Here is a 24,173-nt window from a genome sequence, read left to right as displayed (position 1 = left end):
TATATTGACGTTCATATTGAAACATACGATATATATATATAAATACGTTTATAAACAAGAATCCATTATTTTTGATCTTTAACGTCACAGAAATGAATTATTTACTCATCGAAATACATCTCTCTTTCTCTCTCTCTTTATCTCTCTCTCTCTCGCCAAAAATAACATCCTGCAAAAAAGGAACACCTATGTATATGCAATCGTTTAAACGCGGAAAAAGCGATTCGTTTCCTGTTTTTTACACAGAAAAAAAAAACAGACAGAAATATACACATATACACACACAACTAACGTTCAAAGACTTCATCATCGTTTATGATCATCCTCATCGTCCATATCTCTTTCTTTCTGTCTGCTGTCTATCCCACACTCTCTCTCTCTCTCTCTCTCTCACTCTCTCTCCCTCTACCTCTCTTTCAAATTACATAATCCTGACGAAGTATCGCGTTTGATGGTGGTGGTCACTCGGGTCGGCCATTATGCGAACAAGCCGCGTGTAAGCTCTTTCTCTCTCTCTCTCTGTCTCTCTGTCCACACAGCATACATACACAGACAGAGACTAGTCCTCTAGTACTCATGGTATACTCTGGAAGGGTTCTCGACGATAATCGACTCGGTGGCCAATGGTAGTTATGTGCTGGTGGTAGTAAAGTAGTAGTGGGTGACTCAAACTATGCAAATGGTCGGACTAAAGTCACGTATTTCAGCGTGATAGTATTAGTAGGAACGTCAAAAGCGTTAAGAGAGAAGAAGGAAGGGGCTTTGAGGAGCGTTGAGGGTGGGATGAGATTGTTGGTAGTGGTGGTGGTAGTGGTAGTAGTGGGAAGAAGGGTTGGTATATACCAGGTAAGGGGCAGTTAGTGGTGCACGTCGGACCATTCCGTAGTGGGGATAAAGCGAACAGAATAGTGGGGAGTTAGAACATAACACACACACACATACATTGACAACTATTATAGTAGAAAGATACAATCATAGACACACGAACACACTTGCGCACTAGAAGAGTAATCCGGCAGAGACGAGAAGACGACACGCAGTGACGCGCAGGTGCGGATTATCTCCCTCTCTCTTTCTCTCTCTCTCTCGCACATACTCATTCGATACGTTTCTTATTTCCGTCTATTCCGTAGCGAATGACAAGGTCTACGCGCACGTTACGATAATGCGTGTGTGTTTTGAGAGTGTGTGCGCGCGGCCAGTGGTAACGAAGAGGAAGGGCAACCAGCCGAGTCTCACCCCGTGTCCTCCTCATCCTCCATCTGCCACGCGAATCTACTCTTTTTCCTCCACCACCTCCTCCTCCTCCTCCTCCTTTTTTTGCAGCCGTGCTACTGCTGCTCTATTACCACCTTCGCGTTCCTTGTCTCTTCTTCGTCGTCGTCCTCGCCTAGAAATGTCGGTCGCGAGAATGTAAACTTTTTCGTCACCTCGCGAGTGTGTTCGTGTGTCTGTGTGTTTTTTTAATTTTATCTGTGTAGTACGTCTGTCTCCCTCTCTTTCTCCTCCCCCCTTTGGATTTTTTTCCCTTTTTCATCTTTCAAATGTTTGCGTATGCCTACACCTCTGTAAACTCTTCCTTGACGTTGTTCTGCATGCACTTACGTGACACACATATGTTTGTGTGTATGTGTGTGTATGTATGTATGTATGTATGTTTTATATTTTCGTCTATCCAACCTCTTTCTCTCTTTCTATCTTTTTCTGTGTATTTATAACAAGAGGTTGTGGAAGAGAAGAGAACGAGACGTTGCAGCCAAGTTTAAAACTACTTCCACGGAGACGGACACCTGGCCAAAATGAAACGAGAACTCAAATACTCGAGTCGATTTTTTTGTTTTTTTTTTTTTTTACTTTTTTATCATTTGTCATTCCTTATTTTTTTGTTTCCTTTCTTCTTGTTCGTCTTCTTTACTCTTTTTATTTTTTATTTAGTTTTTTTTTTTCTTATTTTTGTTTTTTTAATCTTTTTATCTCTTGACAAATTTTCTCAATCAAAATTTCTTCTCTCAATTTTTTTTTTTTCTTTTCTTTTCTTTTCTTTTTATTGCGAAATTAACCCTCAATCCCAATACTCTCTTTCTCATCTAGAAACACCCACCGACCTCCCACGTAGATCGGAACGATAATCCACGTCGCTTTTTTACATCAGTGAATAACGACAAGAGCCACTCGGAATGCAGGTGACGTTGCTTATGGCATACAACACAAACGGCTGAATGGTTAATTAAGAAAACTTTTCTACGATGTTCCATTTAATATTTCTACATAATCATGTACGATGGTGATTCTGTGACTAATGATTTACCAATAAGATATGCTTCAAAAAAAAATGAGTTTCTGGGGGGTTTTTTTTTTTATAGGGAAAAAATATTATATAAATTGTTATAATCGATTAAGTGATCGAATTTCAATGTTAAATAATCGTCGATAAATCGAATCACTCTCGTACATACGAAAATACTCATTTACTTTTGTTCTTTTTGCTTGACGTAATTATATGGAAAAAAAAAATTAAAGGTTAATGAGAAAAGTTCACGATTGCTATGCGTTTACATTCGTATTGTCTTAATTACGAAATAACGTTAATATATCATAGTTTCCAAAGCTTCGTTGTATAATCAAAGGTATCATTGTTCAAAGTTTTTTTATAATCGATTCGGGGTTACGATGAACTCTTTTTGTTTTCTCTCGATAATTATCATTCATTATAAATGCTGACTAAGAAGGTTATCATGGGAGGAGTTGAAAGAAAAAAGAATAAAATAGAAAGAAAAAAAATGTAATGAGAGATATTAAAACGTTGATCTTCCGATATCTCTGACGAATTATCGATCGATTATTTCTCTGTACCTATAACGAGACGTAATTAATAGTAGTAGGTAGTGGGTCGTTAAGAAAATAAATCAAATAAAATAATATGACGAGAAGAAAAATAAAAATGTACAATAGGTAGATTCGCTGTATAAATAAACGTTGATAAGAAATTTAATTCGTTATGAAGGTCTGTTATTTTTTTTTCTTTTTTTTTTTTTTTTTTTCTATCAAGATAATTTTCTTAATTTATATAAAATAAATCAAATAAAATAATATGACGAGAAGAAAAATAAAAATGTACAATAGGTAGATTCGCTGTATAAATAAACGTTGATAAGAAATTTAATNTTTTTTTTTTTTTTTTTTCTATCAAGATAATTTTCTTAATTTATATTCGTTAAATTTAAAAAATTATAATAACACATTTAATATATATTTTGTTTAATCATTCGACACACACTACTCGAGATCTTCGGATGCGATTCGATAATAGAAAGTTTGAAAAAATTCTCGCAATCGATTGGCTCTTTTTCGTCCAATCATCCACCCTATTACAAAACTTTCAACTATCCAAATATTTTCTCAAAGTAAACACGCGCAAAATTTCCTACTGCATTTCTTCAATCAAAATATCATAAAATAACAAAATAATATAAGAATCCAGAACAAAAATGAAAAGAAATAAAATGTGAAATACAAAATAAGGAAGGAAACAATAAATAGAAAAACGAAGGAATTAATAAATAATAATTGAAAATAAATTGGTATCCAAGAAGAGAGAAAATTGAATTGAAATATTAATCCTGGGCTTTTTCGCAAGCTTGCTTGCCCTACCTCACTTCTCACCCCTCACCCTTCTCTCTCTTTCTCTCTTTCTCTCTCTCAACCCCTTTGGCATAGATCAAAAATACGAGGCAATCGGGCCGAGTTTGTAGAGTACCAGAACGAGGTTTCTTCTTCTTTTTTGTTCGCATATGTAATACATACACACACACAAATACAAATATTAGAGGTAGAACAAAAATATATTAGATATATGCATGAGTTTTAAAGAGATCCTCTCCGATTCGAGATTATGTGTGTTGCTTTTATGTATGTATGTGTTTGTGTATGTTGACGATGATGGCCCAGAGCCACGCAACTTGGCACAGCTTTTTCGGCCAATGCGTTGTGTAACAACGCAAACTAATTTTCGTTTCTCTCGTCTCTCTCTCTCTCTCTCTCTTTGAGAGATAATATATATATATATGTGTGTGTGTATGTGTTTATATATGTATTTGTGTCCCTTTAAGAAAGAGTGAGCGAGAAAGAAACATCAGGCAAGCGCAAGATCGAAGCTTTCAGTTGCGTTCGCCTTCTAGTTCGTCCCGCGACTTCGCCGAGAAGGCAACACGCATTGTGTTTTAATTCGATCAATCGAAACGCGTTTAACTTTCGAAAATTATTTTGAACATAATAAGTAGACATTCGTATTGTTGTTTCTATCCTAAGTCGGTTACTCGAACTATTTGGTTACATTTTTTTTTCTCTTTTTCTTATTATTTTATTTCATTTTATTTTATTTTTTAGTGAGATTGAAATGTATAAACCCAGGAGTATCGAAATTACAATCGTTTATCTCATTTTATTTTTATTTCAATATTTCTTTATTTTAATCAAAATTATAATTGTTCATATTTTGATCCTAAAGAATCCTTAGAATCTAGGAATTCGTTCGAATGAAGTTTCATGATTAAACAAAAAAAAAAAAAAAAAGAAATATGTATCGAGAAGATGATAACAATAATTACTATAATCGATCGTGAACTATTTTCACGTACTCTTCAAATATTCATCTGATTTCATTCCGATAAAAATTAACATCGACACGACGTTTAATGTCATTAAATATTTTATAATCCAAATGTTTGGTATTACAAAGGATTGGAAAAAAAAAGTAGATACGTGTATTCGATTAGGACAACAATAATTATCGACAATATTGATACCGTTAATATTTTATTCTTGAAATGTTTGGAAATTGAAAAGGGTGGGAGGAAAAAATTCATAAAAATGGAGGAAAAAAGAAAAGAACAACGTGTATTCGACTACAAAGAACTATACTTCGAGGAGAGAGAGGTTTATGTCATTAATTTCACTCGTCGGAAGATCGTGAACACGCGATGTGTATCAACGTCGGAAGGCAGAATCGATCGTTAAGCTCGTTTAGCCGCAAAGTGGTCCAATTACAAGCGTTACCGCCATGTGTGTGTGTGTGTATGTGCGTTTGTGTGCGCGTATATTAGAGCTTTACACGATCTAAAAAGGGTGCCGATGATGATGATGATGACAACGACGACGACGACGATGATGATGATAGTCATGCATTACCAATATTTCCCACGTGCTACGTCTCGCGATTGATTATCTTTAATAATATTACAAAAAGGAAACATTAAATAATAATAATAATAATAATAATAATATAACGTATATCAGTTTCGTTAATACACAGGGGATAATGAATCAATTAATCGCGTAGATTTATATCGTTATCTCATTTCTAAAATAATTAACGAAAGATTTTTATTCTAATAGGAATAGAAACAAGAAAAATAGGAATACGTTCGTAGTATAACAAATTCGATCGGCCTTGATCGTTCGTCGTGAATCGTCATAAAAAAAAAAACAAATTAAAATAGTTAGGAATAATAATAGCGATCAAATGGTATACTTTATATATATATATATATATATTGGTTGCTGGATAAAATAGTTTTCTGCTAAGAAGTAGAAGTAGTAAAAGTAGTCAAAGAGAGAGAGAGAGAGAGACGTGGTTTTTGGATCAAAGCCAAAGGGGTTTCGAAGAGATATATATATATATATATATATATATATCTCTCTCTCATAAACACACACACATTCTTCCTCTTGATCCCGATTTTAGCGACTCGATTTGCCATCCTCGTCGTCGATTTCGTCGTAGTTGGCACGGAAACGATACCACTAAGAGGGACAATAAATCTAGAAATAAATAAAGAATGAAAGAAAGAAAGAGACAGAGAGAGAGAGAGAGAGAATTGTTTCTTTTTCTAGTAAATAAAAGAAAAATAAAAGAAAAATGAAAGTAAATAAAAAAAAAAAAGGAAAAAGAATAGAATTTCAACGATCAACAAGATTTTCCCTTTCCCCAAATATTATCTTATATATTTTTGATCTTGAAAAATGATTATCATTTTCTTTGGATTCTTTGAGAAACGTTTAAGTGTAAGATATATACGTGTGCGTGTTGCAGTAGTGTGTGTCTAGTATTGTGCAATTGCTCGAAGCGTGCGCGCTACGTATGCACATGCACATACGTAATACTTCTCTCACTCTCTCTTTCTCACGTTTTCTCTCACTCTAGTAGCCTGGTGTCGTTTGTTCTAACTTTTCCTCCAGCTTAAATAGAGTCTCTAGTCAGTCGACTAACGATATGGTCTCTTAGTCGTTTACCACTCCTCGTAGATTACGCGTATATTCGCGATATTATATCTCGTCCAATTGAATTAAACAATATGTTTATTAGTGTCTTATATAATCAATATCACGAGTAATTTATAATCATAATTGTTGATCATTCATAATTCATTATTAATAATAATAACAATAATAATAGAAGTTGTAGTAGTGATGGTAGTGGTGGTGGTTGGTGGTGGTTGGTGGGTGATGGGTGGTGAATGAAAAACATACGTACATATAATACACGTGCAAACACGTGTATACACACACACACACACACATATGCATCCTCGTGTATAAAATAATCAAAGGAAGAGATCATTTTTCTTCTTACAATTAGAATCGATCGTGCATGTACGCGATCACGCGATTACGAATCATCATCATCATCATCACCATCACCATCATCATGATCGTCGTCGTGTTGTTGTTGCTAATGTGTTCTTATGTTCTTATGTGTTGTTGTCGTCGTCGTCGTCGTCGTCGTCGTCGTCGTCGTTGGGAGCGGCTTAATTCTTTTTATATCTCCGCAGTATTTCCATTCGAAAATATAACTTGTTCTTTACCTCATGTTCTTTTTTTTTTTTTCTTTTTATATCAGCTCATTATTAATTATGATAAGCATTATCACGTACATTGCTATATGAGTTAATTACAGTATTGGTTTTTTCTTTTTTGAATATATAATTATACGTAAAGATATTTACATTCATATTTTCGTACGTTCTTCCTATCTTTGTCGATGATGTTCGTAGTTTATTTTGCATTTAATTTATTTCGATTATCAATTATTTCTAAATATAAGTTTTAAACGTTCGCGAGTTATGGTAATAAAATTGCGAATGAGATTGAAGTATATAAATCGTCTTTGCTTATCGATTAAAAAGTTGATCGAAAATAAGATACGTTGTAAAATTTTTGTAATTCTTGATAATAAATAGATGCCATTTTATGTTCGTTTTTTTTTTCAAATGAAAAATCCATTAAACGAAAGTGGAATGTTACGTTTCTTTCTTTTTTTTTTTTTTATTTATTCGAGATTTTTTTTTTCTAGAAAGATTTAAATTTATTGATGTAGAAACTTTGAGTTTAAAAAACAAACAAATAATAAAGTTTTCAACGTAATTGACGATGATTGGGAGTTATCGGGAAAATATGTTTTTAGAATTTTTCTATGGCGTAGAAAGTGACGTAATAATTGTTGTTATTCTTCGATCGATCGACCCATCGATCATGGTCGTATTGGATTTATATTTTCGAATGAACGTTCGAACATCTCATACGAGAAAGAAATGATTTTATCATATAAAACATGTGCTGCTCGTGTACGTGTTCTCTTGTCATTTATTTTTCTTACTTTATACGTATGTGTTTGTGATTGTGTGTGCATCTGTGTGTATGTATTCACATTAAAGAATAACATTTACATTTTTGCATAAAAACACGCATCACTCGAAATTTCGAATTAACCTTTTTAACTTGAGTTCGATTGTACGTTCGCTGGATCAATACATTTTTGTTTTAATACGCATTTTATTTTGTCATTTATTTATTTATCTGCACACAATATACTTCGTTATTTTAATTTTTATTATAATAACATGCAAATAAATGCAAGCATGACTAATTAATATATAAAGTTAGTTTATTCATTAAGAGTTCAACCTCAAAGGTGTCGTGGCAATGTTTGAATACAAAATTCTTGTTTCTTCGAAGCCACCGCTGTGCCCAGTCATTCCAACTAAATCCAGTTGTATATATAATAATTGATTTGTTTTCTTTCCTCTTTCTGTTTTGTTCCTTTCATTTAAAATTATAATAAACAAAACGATTAAAATCTCTCGAAAGAAGTTTTTTTTTAAAATATTACATCGAATTAAAACTCGTAATCGATAAAAAAAAGAAATAGAAATAGAAAATATATATAGAATGCGATCAGAATATTGAATACAATTGTATAGCAATGTCACGCCGGATGTATTACACTTAGTTACGTAAAGTTTGACGACGATTTATACAGAAAAAGTGAGAGAAAAAGAGAAAGAGAAAGAGAAATAATTAAAGAAAAAATTTTTATTGTCTCATATCGAAAAAATATTATTACCATTATCTCAAATATTTAACTCGTACTTTTTCATTTGACCATAACATTTTCTTCTGTGTTTGAAGGTAGTAATTGTGTAACAATTTCAACAATGAATGCGCATCAATTGGATCGCGACGCTTAGAATGTAAAATGCGTCTCGTCATCATCATCATCTTCTTCTTCTTCTTCTTCTTCTTCTTCTTCATCTTCTTCGTTATCATCATCATTTTTTCTTTTTTGTCGACATTGATAGATTATTTTCTTAAATGATACAAGGCAACGTTTGTACGAACCAAACTCGATCGTTATTTTTATTACAACTTTTATTATTTCATTGAAATATCATAAGAAAATATATTGCTATTTGATTCTATGCATGTGTCGTGTATAGATGTCAGGTGTGCGTGCGTTTGTAGGCGTGTGTGTGTTTGTGTGTGTATGGATGAGTATACGTATAGTTGATGATGATGATGCATGGTCCAAGGTCGTGAACATGATTGTGTAATCGTGTTACACCGCGGAACTGCCAACTCGAATTCCATAAGTAGCGGTTTTTCGATTCGTAGATTATTATTAAAAAACAATACGTTTTTTTTGTCGAAGCTCAAGACTTTTCAACCCATCCTCGTGTGTATATATTTAAATATTCTTTTTTCTATTACGAGAGAAATATTTATGTAATTTGTCGTAAGGGAAATCACGGCAAGATACAAATACATAATTACATATTACATATTTATGTTAATATGAGTTCTAAAAGATAAACATATATCTAATAGAAACAGTTGAATGTGTTCACTTTGGTCGGGATCCAGCTTATTAAAAAAATTCTGGCAAGTTCTCTTAGCAAAATGTGCCCTATCTCTCTTCTCTCTCTCTCTCTTTCTTTCTGTCTATAGTTTGTGTTTATGCAACCGATTCGAGAGAATTGCATTTACGTCAGTCTCGTAAGTACGTATCGCGAATTAGACCATCGCACGGTGTGATGATACTTTTTAGATGAATAAATTTTCCATAGGAAAAACGAATTCGAACAAGTTTTCGAAGTGTTTAAACGATCGCATTACAAAAATATCTTTTCTTGGCAACTACGAGAAATTTCCAATAAGGAAAAATCATTTTGCTCTTGTACATTTATTTTCTTTGTAAAGAATTTGGATTTGTACGAAGAGTTGTCTCCCTAAATGTTCTAAAAAAGAAAGAAAGAAAGAAATAAATAAATAAAAAGAGAAAGAGAGAGAAAGAAGGAGAAACAAGCCAATGCGAATACGTTTTGTCGTCTAGGTATTCAAGGAGAGTTAGTTTAGTTGCGATTATTATTAGAACGTCGTCTTCTTGTTACAAGCTTTGTCGAGAGAGAAAGAGAGAGAGAGAGAGAGAGAGAGAGAGAGAGAGAAAGAGTGAGTGAGTGAGTGAGTAAAATAGCACCAGCTGACACCATTTCGGTACACAAATTGTCTTCTCGAGCTTTTGTTGCAACCTACCGTGCAACATTCGTGAAACCACATATATTTGACAACAAAATAAACTAACCCCCAATAATTTATAATTCATACAAAAGTAGGATAAAACAAAAAAGATAAAAAATATTTGAGATTCTAATGGTGGGGGTGGGGGGAGGGTTAGATGGTTAGAAAGGGTAGGAAAAATAACAGGTGAGAAATTAAATATGATTGATTGGGATAGAAGAATGGCGAAAAAGAAATGAATTTTGAGAGAGAGAGAGAGACGACAGAGAGAAAAGAAAAGAAAAAGAGCACAAACAAACGGAAGCGAGAGAGCGAATAAGAGAATTAACAGGGCAGTTGGGGCTCGTGCCAGATGCGCGTTTACACGGGCCCTGAATACTGTAAATGCACTATCTGGTACGACATCTCTCCTGTCGCCGCCACCATTGATGTTCCTCGACGTCGATGCTGCTCCGTTCGATTCGCACTTTGACAAAATATTAAAAAAGTGTACGAGAACAAAAAAAAAATCTACTAAGAGAATAATAAAAAAAAAAAGATATCGATCTTTTTTTCTTTTTTCTACTTTTTGTTTTCTTTTTTTTTTTCTTTCTAATCTTTTTTAACAACGTCCGTTTTCGATTCGTGATTCATTATTTTCGAATAAATGATTTGCTCGAATCCAAATATCGTTTGAATTTTTCGCGGCAATTTGACGATAGGTGCGCGCGCAATTCTTGCGCGACGCGCGAATAATTCGACAAATTAATTTTGCTATGCTGCGGTGTTGTTCATTTTATTATTTAATATATTATCAATGCAATCTCTGATTTTCTTTTGGTAATATTATTATCATTATTATTGTGATACTTGAATACCCGTATAGTTTTAGTTTTAATAGTAAGTTGTAGTAGTATAGTTAAAAGTTAATCGATCCTTTCAATTCGCTACATTATTTTGTGCATGTTTATCGCTTTTTATACAAATCTTATTATTTAATTATATCTCATTGATGTATAGAATGCGATTATTTCAATCAAAATAATCATCGATCAAATCGTAGCTTCTTTTGTGGCATGTAAAATCAAATTGATCATTGTCACACATCGCTATTCATTTTCATTCTATTTATCTATAAAGCACGAATTTGACGAAGTATTATTTTTCAAATGACAACATTTCCACGATCTGATTATCGATAATAATATATTTTTTAATTGTATCATAATATATATATATAATTTATATGCATACGAATAGCAAAAGAAATGTTTGAAAAAACAATATTAAGTTCGATTAAATGAAATTAATTTCATTAAATTTAAAAACAAAAATCTGCAAATATTTATTGTAGAAATATTGCGAGGAGGATCTGTAGTTTCATACCAAAAAGAAAATATACAAAATTAAAGAGAATAATATAGTCAACGAACGATGATAATGATGATGACGATGATGAAGAATCGAAAATCGAAGATTAATAATGAAGTTCGGAACGTGAACGTGATGAACAACGAGGACAGAGACTGCGTGTACATCTTGATTCGAGTCTTTGACCTCGTACGATTCATCCTAATGAAGACTCAACCCCTTCAACGACAACATATTATTATCACCGGCTAATCACGAGCATCGCAGCACTATCAATATCTTCTTCTATCAACAACTACTTCTTCTTCTTCTTTTTCTTTTATTTCTTCGTAATGAATCTTCTCGATGATTATTAAATTTATTATAAGTTTATATATTTTCTAATTGTATATATATATATATATATAAATAGTTTCAATTGTAAATTGTGTAATTATATATTTGAAGATTGATATATAGCTATAGATTTATATTAATTATAATAATTAGATGTTACTGTATATCTCGTTATATTTTCATTTTAAAAAAAATGTCGTAAAATCATTATCTCACATCTTTTACGTTAATTGTCGTCATTGTTCTTGATTTTAAACGATAAGAATACAAACGTCGATATTATTGTATTCAAATAATAAAAATCATACCACTCACTGATCACAATTCATTTCACGTCTCGTCTCTATTAAAAACACTTAACGCGAGTTAATCGAATATTTTCTTTTCAAATGTTATTTCTAATTAAATATATAATAGATAAACTTGAACTTTAATTATTTTATTTTATTCGTAAATAATTTAACATTAATTGACATGCTGAATGTGTGTTCAATATACAAGAAACTTTTGATTTGAAATGTTTCCAAAAATTTCTTTCATGGGAAAAATACAATTAAGAAAAATAGTATATCGATTTATGTTAAATTACATCAACGTGTTAATTTGAAAGATTCATAAAATAATTTTCCAAGCGTTTGATTTTTCAATTTCTTTAAACAAAAAAATATCGAATCATTGAATATTTCTATTACTTTTCATAATCATTATCTCTATTATTTTATTATTTTATTTTGTTTATATAATTTTTATAAAAAATAAAAAATGTGTAAAATATTATATATTATAATAATAAGTGGTGGCAGAGAGAGAGAGAAAAAAATTACAAATGACGCGAATATCGCAATGCAGCATCGGCGATGGGAACAACTTGAATTCTATCAACTGAAAGAAACATAGGAGAGGATACTTTGAAAAATATTTTGATTAAAAATAATTGGCCCTTAAAATGGCGAAGATCAGACACGAAAGGAACACGCATTTTCAGAAATTCATGAGAACAAGATCGTTCAATAAGGAAAATGTCTTTTTTTCGGGATTATTTTTTCGTTTCTAATGCAAATCCATCGTCATATTTTTCTGTTTATTATTTAATACGAATAAATTTCACTATTCAATTAAATCATTTTTTATTACTCTATACTATATCTTCTCTTTCACTATCATAAACTCCCTGACATACTATACGTATAGTATTGTCAAATTAGTTTTAAATTAATTTACGATCATTGCGTGTCCAGGAATTTTTTAGTTTTGCGACCCAACATTGGTTTGATCAATAAATATTCATTTTAATATATAATATTTGTATTATCGATCATATATATGATACTGTATATAATATAGATGATCCTATCACGCGAATATAATCGTATATAATAATCGTTGTAGAAAAAGGGCACATAAGGACGACATTTGTCGTTATCGAAGAGGAAATGGTGCGGACGTAATCTTTAATGGATAGAGTTCTGTTTTACGACTATATCGACGAAGGTCGTTGTTAAGCGTAGAATATAATAAACGCCACCATCATCGTAACGTTTTATATTTTTCTTTTTTATTATCCATCATAATAATACTCTTCTACTTTATTCTCTCTGTTGGTTTAATTCACCAAGTAATTGTTTAAATAACGCGTTAAATGAAAATCGTTATTTTTAAATTTATAATACAATTCTAATTTCGATTGGCGAATTATTTCTCGAAGAAATTTAAAACCGTGCCAAATGCGCGGCGGCAAATTTGTCACCCAATTGGAAAGTAAATAAGTAGTAGTCGTGTCCCAACTGTGTGCAGCCATTTTAAGGTTAAGGTCCACACAAAAGAAGGAGATAGACATTGCAAAATTCGATGCATCCGAATATTTATCTAACCTAACCTTTCTTCTTCTTCTTTTTTTAACCCTCCCAGCTTTGTTTGATCTTGTTCCAGGTAAATGTTAGGAGAGACAAAGAAAAAAATAGATTATTTGAGTGATTGAGAGAGTATATATGTGTATACACTTATGTGTATTTTTTTATTGGTTTGTATGTATATGTAAATATAGAAGTCTCTTTTTTAAACAACATAAATGTATACATACATACATACATAAGTATATATGCCATGTATATACCGATTATGTAACGAATGTTAAGAATCATTTCGATTATTGCGTTCGTACAATTATATGACCGAACGAACAGAGATCGTTATTACTTAACCTTTTTGACGCATGAATTGAGGTTAATTACAGAGTAAAACAATTTTCGTGATACCTCTATCACATATTTTCTTATTATTGTGGTGTTTATGCATTTCTTTGTTTTTTTTTTTTCTTTTTCTTACGATGAATTTGCATTCTATTTGTCTTCTTTTTTTTTTTTGTAAAACAAAATGGCGGATGGAGAAACAGTCATTTTCTGTGATCGTATAAATAGTACATACCTACACGTGGCTTACGTTTACAATTGTCACAATAAAATAAATATAGCATATACGAAATATACATGAGACTTGTTTGTGCATACGTGTATATGTATGTAAATTGCGAGTGGGGAAAGAAAATGACAATATTATAAATATCCTTCCAACGAATAAAATAGCGTAAGAACTCGTTTGGTATGTGCATATGCGAATAGTTTGTGTTACAGGTAACGACGGAAACGGAAAGAAGATCAACAACTCGTGAGAAAGATCATTTCGAAGAGGAAGATCGAAATTTGAATTCTCTTTAAAAAAGAGAAAAAGTAAAGTAAAATGTTGATTTGGGCAAGCGGCATGTTGGCAGTGTGGTTAGCTGGTTGTGTGGAAAAAATTATATTCACGACCGCTATCGGCACTGCAATTATGACGTTTGCAAATTGACAACGAATGAGGAATACTCGTTAATTAATGAAAATGATTAAATAAAATCTACAATTACATATACTTATTTTTGTATCTTTCATAAAACAAGAAGGATAATGCGATTATAACAAATTTGAAAAAGAGAACATGTCGATTTGAAAAGCATCATTTACTCTCTTAATTAAAAAAATAAAAACCAATCTTATTTTTATATTGCCAATATTAATCTTAATTATTAAGTATTGATGGTATAATATCCATGTAAAATATTTTATTATAAAACTTTTCATTTCTAGCGCACACACATACATGCATCTAACTTTCGCTTTCTTTTTTATTTTTCAGATCCGCCTACGTATCTTTCGGTGGATTATTAATGAGGCTGCAGGGTGACGCAAATAACTTACATGGTTTCGAAATCGATCAACACATGTACCTGCTCATGAAGAAGCTTGCATTTTAGGTTAATTTATCGACTAAGAAGATTAGTTTTCCGACTCTGTCTTTTAACCCTTTGAGACACGAAACATACAAAAAATAATAATAATTCTATGAAGTTTTTTATCATAGGGTGAGACTCGAATAATCCCACCGTGCATATTATTTATGCATTAAAAAGGTGGGACACATTTAATACTGCCTTGCCTCAAAAAGTTAAACAAACTTTACAATTTTAACAAGTCATAATTATAAAATAATAAAAAAAAAAAAATTTTTAGTTGCTGAGGAAGTCCCCAGTAAGGGACGAAACGTTCAACAAGATCAAATAAATTTGTTCATCAAAATTTATTAACTGTCTTCAATTTTCCCTTTGAAACTCATATATATTAAACTTTACAATTTTTTATGGAACAAAATAAAGTTTATATCATATATCGTTATCTATCCGTTGTGTTTTTCTAACACTCCGTATTTTCTTTTTTCGTTTATTTGCAGGAAAACATTGTTTCGTATTCGAAAGAAAGGTTTCTTCTTTCCCTAATCTCCCACCCCTTCCCCTCCTTCGAAAAAGACTGTATCGACTGTTACAGGTAATTTATTTGATCATAAAATAAATGAAATATCTATGAATCTTTATGAAAATTAAGAAAGAGAGAAAGAAATAATTCGTTAACGTCACAACGGCGTATAATATCATTGTCAGAGATTTATCTATGATAGTTGATTAATTTTAACATTTACGAAGTAACTACAAAGTGGCAGAGCAATTTAAAACGGCAGATGCAATAATCAATGACGAAATCATTTCTAAAGATTTTAAGCAATGCTATTACGGTCAAATTAAATTCGCATTTTATTAATATGAATAGATAACACCAAATGATTCAAGCAATGAACGTATACCATTGTACGGTTATAATGGTATTGCATTAGAACTTTCGGAACGTTTGGCATTTAAAATGCATAGTCGGGCTATTTACACACTTAAATCTTTGGCAATGAATAACATCGATTTATCATTAACTTCTTATACGTAACGTATTATGCACTTCATAGATCAAAAATAGATCAAAATTTAAAAAGAAAATAAAAATAATGGTCATTTTATTATCTTAAACAATTTCTTCTCTCGTTACATAGAAAATGTTAATTAATAAAATTAGCATTTGCATCATTATTCCTGTTACTTTATTCGCACGTGCATACTTTATTCGAAATATTTGTTCAATTTCAATTACATTAGAAGTTTTAAATTTTTAAACATAGAACACAGAGAAAGAGAGAATAAGTAGTGGTAGCTTAATCGTTAGAATAACATGCGAAGTAAAGATATTTTTACCTTGCGCAATGATGGCATTGGAAAACGAAGGAGATGGCGGTCGTGTAAAGGTAGTTCTTCTCTCTAGCTTGTGTATAAATTTTGGACGTTCACCAAGTTCGTTCCTTGGTGATGGTCGTCGTCGTCGTCGTCGTCGTCGTCATCGTCAACGACAGTTAAACGCCAGGGAGCGCTGGCTACTAATAAACGTGCTGTCCTGTCACCCGGATCCACAAAAATAGGTGCCAGGCATGACCACACCATACACACATTTCCATCTTAGAGACTGCAGTCATCTTTGGTAACGAGTTCGTTCTTACACGAGAGAAAGAGAGAAAAATCTCTTTGAGATTATCTCTGCACGCTACCTGCAATATGTCAACCGAGTTGGTACACTTCCAGGCCACGGATATAACAACCGTATCGGTCTTTCAAATTTTAAAAGAGAACAATTTTTTTTGCTGTTTAAATAAAACTAGATAGGGGTGTACCATACAACAGAGGGAGAGAGAGAGAGAGAGAGAGTATCTTCAAAGTCGCTTTAACGAACCAAAAAGAATTATTATTTTCTTGGCAAATATTTAAGGTCGCTGCGAATACTTTTTTCTTAAGAATACTTTTTAACTGTAAGTTCGTATCTTGAAATGAAATAAACGTAATATTGGAATATTAATAAAATAAAATATAAATATTAATATAATAAAATATTTTATATTTGTATTTAGTAATCAATAATGAATCCAATCATTATTTCGGAGAAGAGCGAAAAAATGGCTGTTGTTTTTCTGCTATACTAATTCTAATGAGACAAACAGTAAATGGAAAGGAAATGAGAACTAATTTATATAATTAAACTCGTGCTATTGTTGACCTTGTAAATGAACGATAAATGAGGTAGGTGATGTTGTTCATCGTTATATATGTACTATATACTACGATGTATACAAAAGAGCTACAAGTCGTAGTAAATCTAAGATGGCCGACGATCTAATCATTATGTAACGCAATGCGCCAAGATGGCCGTCAGTTAATAAGGGTCTGATCCTAAATAGATTGGCCCAATGACACATAATTCGCTTTATCTACTCGCGGCATCACGTTATTGCGTAATACCGGTAGACACTTTACTACTAGAACTATTTAAACAAGAATAAAATAATTTATATTACAAGTTTATCTTAGCGCCAATTAATCATTTCATAAAGTATAACTACAAAAATATAACTTTATAATATTTTTGAAATTCATTCGTTACAATTTTAACAATTTATATTTACATTTATATAAATATAATTTAAATATATATTAAAATGTTACAAATGCTCAAACGTTTTAAATTAAATAATACGCTTCTTTTTGGTAATTATCATTATATGATCGTTATTTGTAAATTATTACTTTTTATTATGAACTTTTATATTTATTTTATATGAGATTAAGTTTAGTCGTTATAATAATTCGTAAACATTGATCGAATGATGTACAAACAGCTAATCCTTGTTTATCTGGACTCCAATCCAAAGCACTTATCGGTTGAGTTGAAATGGAATTGTTCTGAAGTAGGCTTACACTTCCAATAATGCCTTGCTCTATACCATCTGTATTGGTTTGCTTTCGTTTCTCTGGATAATTACTAAAAAAAAATTATAAAAAATTACTTAGACATCATGCTAATATTTTAATAATAATCATTTAAAAAGTAATTATGAGCTTTTACGATTATACTTACTATTTCCAAAGGCATAGCGTACCATCTCCACCGCCTGTTGCAAATATTTCTCGATTTTGTGGTAAATGTTTGACCATCCATACAGTTGATTTATGCGCCTAATTAAATTAGATAATATAAGTGACTACATTTCATTTTATAGTCTTTTAATTAATTTCAATTTTTTACCTTTTCAACTAAATAAGTAAAACCTTTCTTTGGATGTTGGGTTTTCAAGTCGAATAAATAAAATTTACCCTCAAGAGTGGTAGCGACTAATTTGTTCATAGGAATATCATTCCTATCGTATTCGATACTACAAACGCCATTCTTAAGATTACTTTCCCATTTAAGAGACATCGCTCTCAAATCAAACATTTTCACATCCCCATTGTCATAACCAGCTGCGATAGCTCTTTCTTCTGAGTTGTAAGAATTACCAAAGGCAACTGTCCAACAATCTCTACGAGTTTCTCCTTCTTTAGGTTCCATAATAGCTACCGGTCTATTCTTTTGTCTTGGATCCCATACCTTAACGCTACCATCTCGTGATCCTGTTACTAATTCTGGAGCACCGCGACCAATGCTGTAACCAGCTACACCAGAAATAGCATTTATTATATCGTTGTGAGCAACAGTTGTATAAAGTGGTATTGAAGGGTCTTCCAAATCATATATATTAAGTTTGCCCTAAAATAATAATTAATTATATACATTTTTATTTGAATATATACGCATAAAGATATAAATTATACTAGTTACATTAAACTAATGAATATTTAACTTACATATACACATATAGTGGAATCAGATATCGTAAAACAATTTTTAAAAAGTGCATGTGTTATTACAATGAACTTGCAATTCTATCAGATGTACCTTGAAATCGCCAACTGCTAAATGCCTGTCTCGTAAACTCGAAGCATTAAACGTTCCACATTTAACTGGATTAGAACGTTCAATATCCTTAATGTGTTTCAATTCACCGCTTGATACTTCATAAATTTGTATAATGCCGGTACCGCGAGCTCGTGAGCCCATAACCACAAACTTCGCACTGCATGGGATCCATTTTGCATCGAACAAAGAATAATCAACAGATTTTTCAATGTGACAAATCATTTGAGGATTTGATAATTTCTCCATTATTTTATTTTTTTACTTTAGTCACTACAATCTATAACTGAGTCTTTGAATAAGTGTTTAGAGTATTGATATAAACAAAAATGGACGCCATCTGGTATCCTGTGTGTGTGTTACAGATAAAATATTTCTTTCTCTTTCACCCAATATTAAAATTAATATAAATCTATTACTACCAACATCAAAATAAAAGCAGGTATCTATTATTACCAGAAATAGTAAAACAGAAATTTTTTATTATTGGACATTTCTTTAATTATTATAAGAATTCAAATTCGACAATAATTTATAAAACTCTCTCTTTCTTTTTCTCCTAATATTAGTATTAAAAACGATTTTAAAAATAAAAATATTTATATTAAATCTACCGAAAAATTCTGTCAGATAGTGTCACTTCAAGTTTCAATCCATATGCACAATGTTGATTTGAGACATATATGAAGAAGTTTGCTGGAATGACAAAAAGTCATAAGTAACGATGGAAAGTATATTCTACAATAAATATTATTAAATGTATGAAAATTGTGTTATTTGCTTTCAATTTAAAAACCGACAGAACTTTCCGGTAGACATAATATATATTCTTATCTATTATATGAAAATATAAAAACCTATTAAATATTTCTACAAATAATGATACTTCATTAATGCAAAGTGATAAATAATTTTATTCACACTCTTCTGTATCTGTATCGTCATTTTCTGTTTCCTCCATTTCGATTTCTACAACAGAATTCGGCGATTCTAATTTGTTCTTAAGCCTTTCTACGTAACTTATTAATCGTTTGTCGAATTTATTTACCTAAAATAACATATAAATAAAATTAATTGTATAATTTGTTTTTACAATGGACAAGAAATTATAATATAAATGATATTTTTTTTCTTAAATAAATATTTTATAAATTTTACAATATAAAAAATAAAAAACAACGCTTACCAACAATAAAACTTTCTCAATACCATTTTTTAAATTCTTCTGCGATAAACTGTCATCTACTTGTATATCTAAGTCCTTTAAGCACTTAATGAGCACATCCTTGTTAATTTTACTATCCGAATTAAGAATTTCAGCAAGTATAGCAAATACCAAATTATTATGTACGCAATATGCATTCATGTTGGATCCTTTGCCTCTATTACTAGTTAATTTCAAAATAAAAACAGCTACTTCGTAAAGATTTATTTCTTGAAGAGGACTAATATCGGGCGCATTGGAAATGATTTTTAAAGTCGGGAAGAATGCTTCTTCCAGTATTTCTTGATTTGAAGGTACCTTCGTTAAAAATTGTTGGAAAAAGCAGCTTATACATTGACAGAGATAAGTGTCGTCGATGTTAATTGGATTAAAATACATTACTATTATACGCGCCAACAAAAAAGAGCAATTGCTTACACGCAAATTTATAATTAATTTACAAAGTCCTTCCGTTGCGATATTTCTTAAATCTTGATTCTGTAACGATTATTGGAAAGAATTTATTACATTTCACATTACACAGGAGAGAAACTATATATATATATTATAAATGAAATATTAAATAATTCTTACCGCGTTATCCATTAATCCAATTAGAATTTTCATTATATCAGGATTTTGTATTTGACTAATAGATTGATTGGTACAAACAGTAAGATCATCTTCTTCTATTTGATTAAATAACTTATTTTTATTATATTTTTTTGATTTTGATTGATTAGCGCTATTATCGTTGTCATTTTTTTTAACATCAAAAATTTCAATTCCGTACTGTGTGAGAAGATCAAAAAGAGCTTTTAAAGTAATAATCCATATGTCCTGTTTTTCTTGTTCCAATGAAAATTGTAACAAAAATGTAAAGATATGTTTTTTAGCTATTTCCTTATCTAATATGCAAAAAATTCCCAAAGCTTCCAATGCTAATAAATGAACCTTATCGTCTGGATGCTAAATATAAATATATTATTAAAAAAAAAAGAAATATAAAATATGCATTGAGAATAGAGAAAAATAGATATATATGTATAAAATATGAAATAACTTACATCCAAACTTGAAAGGGCTATATTCAGAAGGCATCTAAGAGTAGGCACTAAAGTTTTAATCGATTTAACTCTCATCATGGAGCACATGATAGTGAGACATTTGATCATTGTTTCTGAATCATTTTTTTCTTCTTCGATATCATCGTCATTACTCAAAATACAAGGTTCTTGGTTCTCATGAAATTTTATTAAATCTTGATTGATTTTATTTTGTTGTTCCTTTAGTTTCTCAGCTTTCAAATATTCTTTATTTTTTATAGCTTCATATTCTTCTTCTTGAAGTTCTAAAATTTGTACTCGTAATCTGGCTTTCTGAATAAATAAACAAAAATATTCAATATGATGATAACATATAGTAAACTAAACTTAAAGAATAAATATATGTAAGAAATAGAATGTATATAAGAAAAAATCTTTGTTTTCAAGATCTGATGGAGCTCTTGTAAGTACATACTTGCATATTATTTTGATGTGTTTCTTCCGCAGGTACTTCTTTTACAATTTCCATAGTTTCTTTCGTTGGCGTTCTGAGTTTACTAATTATATTTGCTAAAAGATCAAGTCTTTTATTCACATCAGGTATCACATTCTCGAAATATTTAACAATGCATTCAATTATTTTTTCAGAGCAATGGTCTGTCAGTAGGAAATTTAATATTAATTCGCTTAAATTATTTCTTCCTGCTTCATCCGACAAATCATAAAATTTAATAATCTCAAAAAGTTGAAGAAGAATAAACTTGTGTGTTTGTTTCTCCCACATTTCAAACGATTTAGAAGATAACATAGTTATAAATTGATTAATATATTCGGAAAAATTTGATAATTCAGGCAAAATTCTTTCTAATGCATCGAAGGAAGATGTAGTATAAAAATGTTTAGCAACGCATCTCCAGTATAAGGAATTCTCGCTTGACAATTTATCGACTGGTATAAGTTTAGTAGTTTCATCGATTGGTAGTTGACAGATTAATTGATCCGGTGCTGCATTTCTGTAAAAACAAATATAATATAATTCATTAATAATTAACTTTAAATTTAAATATATAATTGTATTTTCTAAAATAAATGATTAATTAAATACTTACTTAAAGAGTACATTAAGTGCTAAAATAGATACATCAATTCCAATTTCTGCATCTAATGCTTTAATCAGATCTTTATATTGTCCATTGAAATAACGCAACCATGTTGGTAATAATTCAGTTTCAACGTATCCCCTAACAATATCGGATCTATCTTTAAGTCCTTCGTTCAACAATTGATTTCTTTGTTTGATCGTCAAAGATCTGATAGTTACTTTACTGATAAAATTATAAGCCATCTTTCTTACTGTATAATTGACATCTCTAATTCTATTTAAAACAGTGTGTAACGTTTTCTGATTTTTGGCCATACTCTTTAATATCGCTTTACGAACTTGTACTTTAGGATCCTTGGATAAATGAAAAATGTACATTTTTATAATAGGACAATTTTCATCTGACGGATCCTGAAGCCTATGCAAAGCATAGATAGCTTGTGTTCTAACTTTATGCGCTTTATCCAACAACCGGTCCATCATATTGACAATTATTTTGTCGCAAAGCGCATCATCTAGAAAAGCGTTTTCGCCCATTGAATTTAATAACATATTGAAAAAATAGCATATGTGAAATCTAACGGAAGGATTCTTGGCATTGTGATGCTTCAATAAAAAGTTAAATAAATTTTCAAGAAATAAAGGCATAGCTTCGCATGAATCCTTATCAGAAAATGGATAAGAGCTAACAGCAAATTTAGCAGCAAATTGAAGAGTATTCTCAATCGAAGGATGATTTTTACTCGTAGAAAGAGGTATCTTCAAGCAATTAATAAATTCCTCTAGAAATAACTCTACATCGTACTAAAATAAAGAAAAAAGAAATTATGTTAACTTTTACATACAAAATTTTATATTCGTTTAAGGGGCATACCTAGTGTGACCACCTAAAAAGAATGTGATTTTTGGGAATTTTTTTAAAAAAGACTACTGTATGAAATGTTTTAAAATTTGGAGGATATGTTTATACATTATTAGCGAATATACACTGAAATTTTCAAATGAAAAAATTTAATTTTCAGCGAGTTATTTGCTATCTCCCAAGTCACCAAAAAAAAAGGTCCACTGCTGCAGTGATTGCGGTCTTCACAGTGGATGAAATAAAAAAAAAAAATTTTATTGTTAATCTCGAAGGTATTGCCTATATAATGACCTAGAATTGTAAAAAAAAAAAATTAAAATTTAACAAAATGGCAGACTGAAAAAAAATCGAATTTTGCTCCAAAATTAGATGATTTTTGGCCCGCAAAAACTAAATTTTTCATACAATCGAAAAACTGTTAGGTCATTGTATAGAGAAACATATACGAAATAAGCTGAAAAAAAATAAAAGCGATCGGATAATTCTTCTTCGAGTTACAACTGCAGCCAATTTGAAAAATGTAGTTTTGAGAAAAACGCGTTCAAAGATAAAATGATTGATTTCTAATCCCTGAGCGGCTACTCTTTAGAAGGCTGTAATTCTAAAACTATTTAAAATATTTATTTGAAATTTTAGTATGTTATTTTTAAAGATATAGACTATCAAAATATAAAAAAAAATCGATTTTTCCAAAATTGCACGCTAGGTGTGCCCCTTAATAATATTATATGTTATTTAATATAAGAAACAACTGTTACTTACTTCTTTACTGATATTCGTTAATTTCTTTATATAACGTTTATGACAAGTTTTATTAAATTGAACATTATAAAAAATATCATTTATTACTGTAGAAAGTTTTTCATTATTTTCCATATTTGTTATTGTTTTAAATATATATCTTTTAGAGAATCAACTATAAGCACATTATCACTACTAATAATTTTTAAATGTACTACCAACTGTCACGAACTTTAGTTATTACGGTTATTTTATGTACATATTTACTTTTATTAACAATTATAAGTTATTACTGTTTAAAACATTTATCTCGTAGAAAAAACAATTATATTTTAAAATCTTTGTAACTTTTTATTAATTAGAGCGTATTGCTAAACAATTATTAATTATAAAAACGAAGAATGTACTTCAGTTTGTGTGTAATATTGTAATGTGCGAAGTTGCAGATAATGCGTACCAACGGTAAAAATGAAATTATTTTAATGTAACT

The 24,173-nt window shown here is 30.7% G+C and overlaps 3 protein-coding genes and 1 long non-coding RNA gene across 4 annotated transcripts in view; 2 read left to right on the top strand and 2 right to left on the bottom strand.

Moving 5' to 3' along the window:
• Nucleotides 1–15,153, top strand: part of LOC106787253 (DNA-directed RNA polymerases I, II, and III subunit RPABC3) — a gene marked incomplete in the record, with an annotated part of 52,797 nt that extends 37,644 nt beyond the window's left edge. Inside the window, 1 exon segment of the mRNA XM_014749457.1 lies at nucleotides 14,710–15,153. Within this exon segment, the coding sequence (XP_014604943.1) occupies nucleotides 14,710–14,827 (118 nt within the window).
• On the top strand, nucleotides 1,302–11,544 carry LOC106787255. The gene is made up of 3 exons (XR_001381762.1): nucleotides 1,302–1,824; nucleotides 2,092–2,222; nucleotides 11,186–11,544. It is a non-coding gene; the product is annotated as an uncharacterized LOC106787255 (long non-coding RNA).
• A 2,320-nt stretch (nucleotides 15,154–17,473) lies between the features above and the next one.
• LOC106787252 (WD repeat-containing protein 92) lies at nucleotides 17,474–19,087 on the bottom strand. The gene is made up of 4 exons (XM_014749456.1): nucleotides 18,711–19,087; nucleotides 18,021–18,521; nucleotides 17,853–17,950; nucleotides 17,474–17,756 (listed from the first exon to the last, which is right to left on the bottom strand). Exons 1-4 carry the CDS (start codon nucleotides 18,975–18,977, stop codon nucleotides 17,549–17,551), a joined length of 1,074 nt encoding a protein of 357 aa, XP_014604942.1. The 5' UTR covers nucleotides 18,978–19,087; the 3' UTR covers nucleotides 17,474–17,548.
• Nucleotides 19,088–19,211: 124 nt separating this feature from the next.
• LOC106787269 (condensin complex subunit 3) lies at nucleotides 19,212–24,131 on the bottom strand. The gene is made up of 7 exons (XM_014749483.1): nucleotides 23,705–24,131; nucleotides 22,088–22,884; nucleotides 21,454–21,991; nucleotides 21,000–21,311; nucleotides 20,527–20,901; nucleotides 19,915–20,430; nucleotides 19,212–19,776 (listed from the first exon to the last, which is right to left on the bottom strand). The coding sequence occupies exons 1-7, from the start codon at nucleotides 23,816–23,818 to the stop codon at nucleotides 19,642–19,644; spliced, it is 2,787 nt and encodes a 928-aa protein (XP_014604969.1). The 5' UTR covers nucleotides 23,819–24,131; the 3' UTR covers nucleotides 19,212–19,641.
• Nucleotides 24,132–24,173: the final 42 nt, after the last annotated feature.

This window comes from Polistes canadensis, unplaced genomic scaffold (genome assembly GCF_001313835.1).
Source record: "Polistes canadensis isolate GaletaPanama2010 unplaced genomic scaffold, ASM131383v1 scaffold_96, whole genome shotgun sequence".
NCBI lineage: Eukaryota > Metazoa > Arthropoda > Insecta > Hymenoptera > Vespidae > Polistes > Polistes canadensis.
Note: the sequence above shows the minus strand (reverse complement) of the source record. Positions and strands in the feature narration are given on the sequence as shown.